The sequence below is a fragment of the Bidens hawaiensis genome, unplaced genomic scaffold, assembly GCF_021521415.1.
Source record: "Bidens hawaiensis isolate Kalapana, Puna unplaced genomic scaffold, B.hawaiensis_p1.1 tig00034224_1, whole genome shotgun sequence".
NCBI lineage: Eukaryota > Viridiplantae > Streptophyta > Magnoliopsida > Asterales > Asteraceae > Bidens > Bidens hawaiensis.
Window position 1 is genome coordinate 1 of NW_027495910.1, and position 9,464 is coordinate 9,464.

A 9,464-nucleotide genomic window follows, 5' to 3' on the forward strand; every position below is an offset into this window, starting at 1 on the left:
GTCTTACGAGCTATAAGAATAATAAAAGCTTGCGCGCGAGGCGTCTTACGAGCTATAAGAATAATAAAAGCTTGCGCGCGAGGCGACTTACGAGCTATAAAATGATGATAATGACTGGCCCACAAGGGCCTCCTTCGCGCAGGATGAATATCCCGGCCTGTTTCAAAATAATATCCCATATGGCTACGCGCCATACTTAAAGGTTGGGAATCCTCATAATATCCCATATGGTTACGCGCCATACTTAAAGGTTGGGAATCCTCATAATATCCCATATGGCTACGCGCCATACTTAAAGGTTGGGAATCCTCATAATATCCCATATGGCTACGCGCCATACTTAAAGGTTGGGAATCCTCATAATATCCCATATGGCTACGCGCCATACTTAAAGGTTGGGAATCCTCATAATATCCCATATGGCTACGCGCCAAACTTAAAGGTTGGGAATCCTCATAAACCCATAGGCCACGCGCCAAGCTTAAAGGTTGGGCACACCTCATAATTTGCCCGAGGATGGGAACCATGCAATACATCCACTTTTAGTTGACATGTTTTTGCAGGTTCGGCTACGAGCCGCACAAACACCTATGACATCATTATTATTATCTGGCCATTTGTGCCTCCATTATTATTTTGAAACAGGCCGGGATATTCATCATGCGCGAAGGAGGCCCTTGTGGGCCAGTCATTATCATCATTTTATAGCTCGTAAGTCGCCTCGCGCGCAAGCTTTTATTATTCTTATAGCTCGTAAGACGCCTCGCGCGCAAGCTTTTATTATTCTTATAGCTCGTAAGACGCCTCGCGCGCACGCTTTTATTATTTTTATAGCTCGTAAGACGCCACGCGTGCAGGCTTCATTATTCTCATAGATCCGTAAGTCGCCTCGCGCGCAGGCTTCATTATTTTTACAGCTCATAAGTCACCTCACGCGCGCAAGCTTTATTATTCATATAGCTCGTAAGACGCCTCGCGCGCAAGCTTTTATTATTCTTATAGCTCGTAAGACGCCACGCGCGCAGGCTTCATTATTCTCATAGATCCGTAAGTCGCCTCGCGCGCAGGCTTCATTATTTTTACAGCTCGTAAGTCGCCTCACGCGCGCAAGCTTTATTATTCATATAGCTCGTAAGACGCCTCGCGCGCAAGCTTTTATTATTCTTATAGCTCGTAAGACGCCACGCGCGCAGGCTTCATTATTCTCATAGATCCATAAGTCGCCTCGCGCGCAGGTGTTATTATATGTTTTGTGGAAACCCATCAAGCCATAAAAATGGTAATCTGAAGGGTTTCGAAATGTGTTGGGAAATTGGAGAATGAAACCAGCCATTTTGCTTTTTTGTTTCATTATCTTCAGCTCCAGTGTTTTAATTAAAAACACAATAACTATGCATAAAAACACAATAAAATAATTTTAATAAAACACAATAAAATAATAACTTTGTAAAACACAACGAAAAACGTAACACAATATAATATATCTACTTGTGTTATGATGTTTTAAAACACAATATATCATTTGATAAAACACACAATAAAACTCACTTGAAAAACACAATGGTAAAACATAACGAAAATAAAAAATCACTATGTTAAACACAATAGAAAAAATTAATATGTTAAAAACACAATGAAAGGAAAAAAACAATATGAAAAAACACTATGAAAGACACAATGGAAAAACACAACTTTTTGTAAAACACAATGAAGAAAAAACACAATGATCAAACCAATAACACAATCACTGGCGCAGGTTAGTTGGGGCCACGGGTGCCCCCCCCCCCCCCCCGGTTTATCCGGTTGGTAGTGTATGTTTTCCGATATTCGGCCGAAAATTTTTGTAGGTATTGAGCCCGGCCTCCCTCGGATTATTTTTATACGTATCGAGCCCGCCCCAAAAATAATTTGTCCATAGAATAATCCTGGTTCCCACTGATTTTATTTTATAAAAACCCGACATTTGATTTTATTTTATATAAAGTCTGTTTATTATTATAATTTGCTTTTTTTAAAAGAAATCTCAAACTTTAAGGGCTTGTATTGTAAATATGCTAAAGTTGTTAAATCAATAAAATATGTCAAATAACAAATGACGATTTGAATTAGGGTTCTGCCTTTGCGCCTATGCACAGGTCTCTAGACTCCAGCGGCATTCCAAACTTCAGTCAAAAGATGAAACGGCAATAGCTGCAGCCTGCAGCGATCGTCCGCAATCGCCAGCGCCCAGCCCCCAGCCGAAGTGCCACCTCTTCTTGCCACCAACGCTGACCGGAATACCAGAGCCCGACCTTCGTAACCGTAATACTTAATTTGGGTTGAAATTAGAGTTAAATTGGGTTAAAATATGGTCGATTTTGTATGAACTCAGAGTTGAATTGGGTTAAAATTACTTAATTAGGTTCGAATCAACTAACCTGCGCCACTGATCGTACTTTTGCCTTTTTTTTTTACCTCAGAACTCGATTTGTATGAACTCAGAGCCTACTTGTATGAACTCAGAATTTAATTAGTATTGTAATTTAACTGAATCATACTGTTGCTTTTTTATTAGGTAATAGGTATATCATGACCCAACCCGAACCACTGACTCAAAAATTTTTATATTGTTTGGCTTTGACCCGACTCAAACTGAACCGCTGACTAAAAAATTTTTGGATCCATAACTTCGCCCCCCCCCCCCCGATAATTTTTCTCAAGCTTCGCCACTGAACACAATGTATAAAAAAAACCCACTAATTTTTTTTATTTTTATATAACAATATGGTACTCATATTAAAGATAAAAAAACCCTCGTTATTATGGTGATTTTTTTTAAAAAAATATCATTATAAAAAAATTAAGTACGTTTTAAGATGATTGAGGATTGACATGTGTATTGCATGTGGAGAGAGAAAATCAATAAATGTGTGATTCCCTTTATGCCCTTGCCCTTATTTCCCCCTTGATTTTTCATCTAACTAATCTCAATCATTCAAGTTTAAAATCAATGGATAAGATTATTTCCTATCCTTTCTAAAAAAACAATACTTCTTATAACTCAACCCTAGTAAACATTATGTTTATGACATCTTAAATCCTTATAGCATCAAAGATGCTCTAACTGCAAAGATTATGTGAAACCAAAGGTCTCTCCGTCGTTACGGTTTAGTATATACATCCGAGTCGATTTAAACTTTTAGTTTGGTTCGGCTGATATGTTCGGTTCAAGTACACTTGTAGTTTCAGTTCAGTTAATTAGTTTGTTTTTTCTTTACTTGAGCCGGCCGGCCATGGTCAACCATGGCGGTAGACCGGTATGAAGGCTGATAGCATCAACATTAAAATATAAAAATTCTAACTATAAATAACAATAATAATGGTTTTATCAATACTAAAAACAACTTAGGTTTCATGTTTGTCTCTTATTTTGTCCAAATGTCATAAATTTTCTAACATAAAACGTACGTCCATACTCCATAGAATCCTACAAACTCTTTTCTTCACACTCTCGTTAAACTGTTATCCATCTCAGATTCAATCCATCACTCAAAAAACAAACAAAATGGCAAGAGTTCCAAGAGTCAAATTAGGTTCACAAGGTTTAGAGGTCTCAGCTCAGGGCTTAGGCTGCATGGGCATGTCCGCTTTCTACGGACCTCCCAAGCCCGAACCTGACATGATCAATCTCATCCACCACGCCATTAACGCTGGTGTCACCTTCCTTGACACCTCCGATGTCTACGGCCCCGAAACCAACGAAAACCTTCTCGGCAAGGTAATTCTATGTTCAATTCGATTAAATGAATATGTTTCTTGTCAATCCACACATGAAAAAAAAAATCCCGGGCCAGTCAACTGATGGATAAAGGATTGATGAGTTAATGATTATTGAACTGCAGGCTTTGAAGGGGGTGAGGGAGAAAGTGGAGTTGGCGACCAAATTTGGGGTCAAGTACGACGGCTCGTGGGCGGTTGATGGAGACCCGGTGTATGTAAGGGCTGCTTGTGAAGCTAGCTTGCGGCGACTTGGCGTCGATTGCATTGATTTGTATTATCAGCACAGGATTGACACCCGTGTGCCTATCGAAATCACGGTTAGTCGTCCCTGATATTTCTGGAAATTAAATTAAGAAAAAGGGCTGTTATTGGTGGTCCTATTCTTAGATGAGTACAAACACATAATTTTGTTTGTTCCTGGTGTTTGCTAGGATTTTTATGTTTTCTAGTGATTAGTAATTAGTTGTGTACATACGGTATAGAAAGCCGTCCGCATTATATTAGGAAAGCCAACATGTACTTGAGGACACAGAGTGGACAGATTTTATTTCGTTGGCCAAATAAAATAGACGGAACCCAGATTAGTAACTTTGAGAGAAATATAGACTCAATTTATCATTTTTCATTCATAATCATCAAGATACAACTACTAAGCCTTTACATTGAAATTAATAACCGGAAATAAACTAGCCTACTACTTCAACAAAAACACATTAAAACTAAAATAAAGGAAAACAATGCAAGTAAATGATAACGTGGGACTAGTAACGCCATGAAAAATCTTACACATGATTACGTGGGTTTGGCACATAATATATATTTTTAAAATAATATAAGTTGGTATATGCCTGTATTTAAAGGGGAAAACACTATAGAATAATAACCAAGTTTCAAGTTTGTTTCAATTTAGTCACTCATATTTTGTTTTGTCTCAATCAGGTCACTCAACTTTCAGTTTGTCTTAATTAGGTCACTTAAATTTCAATTTGTGTTGTAAAACGAGAGGGACAACTACAATATTATAGTTAGTGATACATTTACTGATAAAACATAAAAAAATGTTATAAACATATAATATGAAGGTAAAAAGGATAGTATTAGAACATTTATTGAAATTTGAGTGACCTAATTAAGCTAGAATTGAAAGTTGGGTGATCTAATTGAGACAAAATTAAAAGTTGAGTGACCTAATTGAGACAAAATAAAATATAAGTGACTTAATTGAAACAAATTTGAAACTTGGTCACTATTCTATGAAGTTGTCCCTATTTAAAGGGGAAAACACTATAGAATTCCTTGCGTCTACATAAGCAAAGGAAATGATTGTGTTAGTAATTGACGTTTGCTATTTATTTCACAATCATATGTATTTTAAACTGGTACTTGGGGTATGTATGGGTCGATTTAAGTAGGCTCTAGGCCCAAACCAAGAGCGAAATTTCAGTTTTTGCTTTTATGTATGGGCTCGGTTCGGTTATGCCGTTACAAGTTGTTTTCTGTTTTACATTTGAGCTTGAAAAGTTTGGTCGTAAAAAATTGGATAATATCTTGTAACATTTGGACATGAAACTTTTGGTACAAAATAACTAATTAGGGCCACATATCTACTAATAAACATGTACACAAACAAGTTCAGTTCCCATGTTCGGTGTAGTTTGGTTTTGGAAAGAAATATAACTGAAAAATGCACCGTAATTTTCAGTTGTCGAAAAGAGTAAATGAAACAAAACCGTCATTACTTTTGGTTTGGTTTTGTTCATTAGTTAACATGTCAAAAGTTGGCTGGGGAACTTTTTTCATATACAAAATGAGAGACTATGTTGGTTTTCTATAATATCAGCCAAGCGTTATAAAATTGGTTACTGATATTGCGCTTAGAAGAAACAGATCATCTGTTTCTAGTGTTTAGGTATAGTGAAACGGAGTATGATTATTTAGGGTCAAATATAATCGGTTTAGGAGTTGTTGCAACAATATTGATTCTGATATTTAGGCTCATTTCAAAAGGCAGAAAAACACAATCTCCTACAACGCGTTTCGTTACAGATGATTAGCCAATTCTAATTATATCATATCATGTAACTAATTATAATATTTATTTTTTGGTTGATAGATGGGAGAATTAAAGAAGCTTGTTGAAGAAGGTAAAATTAAATATATAGGATTATCAGAGGCTTCAGCATCAACCATCAGAAGAGCCCACGCGGTGCACCCGATAACTGTCATACAACTAGAATGGTCCTTGTGGTCAAGGGATGTTGAGCAAGACATTATTCCTACTTGCAGGTTCAATACCACATTTCATTTTTAATGTTTTACAACATTAATAATCATCACAAAAGTACAAATATTTAAATATTATGTATCATACTCTTATCAGAGAACTCGGGATAGGGATTGTTGCATACAGTCCTCTCGGACGTGGGTTCTTCTCATCAGGCCCGAAAATGCTGAATGAGTTACAAGATGGTGACTTACGTAAGGTTTGTTAATTACAGATCTTTTATCTTCTTATTGGGCGGGTTGGACTGACACACCTTTTGTTCAAATTCTTTATAACTAAAATTACATATGAGGCCACTTTCAACCCGTTTGACCGGGGGTGTGAATTACTGACCTGACACGAACCTAACGAGAACTTCACGTGTTTGGTTTGGTATAAACAGGTTCAGGTCGAACTCACGAACCGTTTAACCCATTTATTTTTTATTTTATTCTTTTAAATGTGTTTTGTGTGATAAATTAAATTGGTTATTCAAAACTACAAATGAAATTTTCATATGCTTTTTTCATTATAATGTAATTGATCCATATAATTATGTAAATTTTTGTCGTGAAAATGTAAATTTAAAACACTATTATGTGAAAACAATAAAAAGTAAATAAATATTTTGATCAAACAGTTCGTGTTCAGGTCAAAATAATATTAATATTCAAATTCTCATTGTGTAGTACATGCCAAGGTTTCAACCTGAAAACATTGAACACAACAAGATATTATACGAGAGGGTTATTACTATAGCGACAAATAAGAGGTGCACACCGTCACAACTGTCATTGGCGTGGGTCCACCATCAGGGGAATGATGTGGTCCCCATACCAGGGACCACCAAGATTGAAAATCTTAAACAGAACATAGGAGCTTTGTCGGTTAAGTTAACACCTGAAGAGATGAGTGAGCTTGAATCCATTGCATCAGATGGTTTGGTCAAGGGGGCTCGATATGGTGAGGGTATTTCCACATATTTGGACTCGGAGACTCCTGCTGTCTCATCTTGGAAATGCTGATATTAATCAATACTATGAGTAATGTTGCATTGTGTGTATTTGTTTGGGTTATCAGCTTTGTTTTCTTGTAAGAACCTTGGTTTGTGACTTTGTGTTTTGAAAAGTTATACAATGTAGTAAACCATTCAGCCTTTGGGTTTTACGTTGACTTTGATTGACTTTTTTCCTTTTTAAGTTTCAAAACCTTTCAAACCAAGAAAGAAGTTGGCAAAGCCCCATAATAAACTAGCCCGATTTGAGTAATTTGTATTAGCATTTTAAAGCTGTAATCGGCCCAAATTTAGTTAGCCCAATCCAAACCAACTTGGCATATTTGCTTCATTGCAAATCAGGTACAATTTCATTCTTACATCTTGGTCTTTCAATTAGTGCGAACATGGGTAGAAGGCGTAATTGGCAACCGGTCTTAGATAAATTTGATAATTGAAAGCTCGGACTTTGTCATTTGGGGGTCGGTTAACGCTCATTAAGTCGGTTTTTGGGTAGCTTGGGAACCTATTTCTTCAATTTTCCATGTTCAAAGCCCCAATAAAGGTCCTTAAACAACTCGAAAGCAAAAGAAGACACTTCTTATGGGGAGGGTCGGATGAACGAGCGAAAACTAGTTGGGTAGCTTGGAGTGGAATCATACTTGACAAGGAAAGAGGAGGCTTGGGGGTTGGTAGTCTAAAAGCTATGAATATGGCTTTGCTTGCAAAATGGTCGACTTGTTATATAATTGGTAATGGTTCTCTTTGGGTCAACGTTATTTCTGTATTGCATATGGGGACAAATAAATGGGAATAGATTACAGTTAAGAATTTTTTAAGTGGTGTTTGGAAACAAATTGGTGGAGTAAATAGAGAAGAAGACAATGAAAGGAGCAATATTTTGGCGAGATTAAAACCTCATATCAGAAAATGAGACAAAACACTTTTTTGGATTGATTGTTGGGGAGGAGAACTTCCTTTAAAAATTCTTTTTCCTTCACTTTTTGCTTTAGAAAAACAAAAAGATGTGCTAGTTCTTGATTGTTATGATCGAAGTAATAACGGTTTTACCTGGAAATGGAGATGGAGAAGAAGGCCCAATTCTGCTCAACTACAGATGGAATATCATAATTATGTTAATCTTATCTCGTCAGTTGTTATGTCTTTAAATCCGGATTGTTGGTTATGCCGAAGGTCAGATGGCAAGTATTCAGACTTTTTGGTGAATCTGCTTCGTTGGGAACTTGACAATGTGGATTATAAGATTCTAAACTTTAATCTTTTAGCTCAAGTGGATTCCTATTAAGATCAACTGTTTTATATGGAGATTGTTATTAGATCGTATTAAGACTTGAGGTGCGCTTATCTTTGAGAGGCATGGTTTTGGGTGATTTGAATTGTGTATTTTGTGGTAACAGTATTGAAACGTCCAAGCATTTGTTTGTGAATTGCAAGGTTATTAAGGTGATTTGGTCGATAATACATGATTAGGTGAAATTACCTATCCGGGTTAATTTCAATTCGGTGGAAGAAATTCTTGAATATCCAAATAAGAACATAAAGAACAAGGAGATGTGTCTTGCAGTCCAATCTATATCGGTGATAACTTGTTGGATGATATAGCTGTCTAGAAACAATCGTATTTTTAATAATATTCCATTTGTATTATCAAAGTTGGTGAACGATATCAAATCGGCATCCTTCATGTGGGTAAAGCAAAAAGGCAAAAGAATGTGCTTAGAGTGGGAAAAATGGAGCCGGTTCAACTTCGTAAATTTTTCCAATTTAATAAGTATAGAGGGAGGGTAGCAAAGCTACCCACGGACCCCTTATCCGACTCGCGAATCGTAAAAAGACATCCGCCACCCACGGATTCATTACCTAACCCACGGATCGCCAAAAGACATCCGCGCAAGGAATACGTGGATTGGTAAAGCCATCCACAACCTAAGACACTGCGGAGCTCCGTCATAATCCGCGGATGGTCACGCAAGCATCCGCGGAAGGAATCCACAAACAACTCAAGGGAATCATCACACGTATGATCCCCACGTGATATGGAAGAGAAGTTGTAACAAACTATTTCTAGAAGATTCCCTCAAAAGCTCCTGATAGCGACATCGGCCAATGGAAAGAGGACACCTGGACACGTAATAGCCATCCCACGACGTGCACTGATAATGGCTACACCATAAGCGGGTCCAGGCTGTCACATCCAATAAAAGCCCGACACGTGTCCATTCAGGCAGAGAAGGAATAACTTGATAGTGACAACTCGACCAATCACCTTCCCTCCCCCTTCGGCTATAAATACGAAGATCATCTCTTCAAGGTATTCATTCACACTCTCAAGCCTTAAGCAATTACATACTGTGTCTTACTTTATTCCGATCAAAGTACGATACTTATTCTCACGCCGGAGGGTGGTTACGGGAAGACCCCCCACTC

The 9,464-nt window shown here is 37.4% G+C and overlaps 1 protein-coding gene across 1 annotated transcript; it reads left to right on the forward strand.

The window, feature by feature from the left end:
• Nucleotides 1–3,500: 3,500 nt before the first annotated feature.
• LOC143585908 (putative aldo-keto reductase 4) lies at nt 3,501–7,060 on the forward strand. The gene is made up of 5 exons (XM_077067582.1): nt 3,501–3,757; nt 3,882–4,076; nt 5,873–6,045; nt 6,140–6,242; nt 6,712–7,060. The coding sequence occupies exons 1-5, from the start codon at nt 3,545–3,547 to the stop codon at nt 7,045–7,047; spliced, it is 1,020 nt and encodes a 339-aa protein (XP_076923697.1). The 5' UTR covers nt 3,501–3,544; the 3' UTR covers nt 7,048–7,060.
• The last annotated feature ends 2,404 nt before the right edge of the window (nt 7,061–9,464 follow it).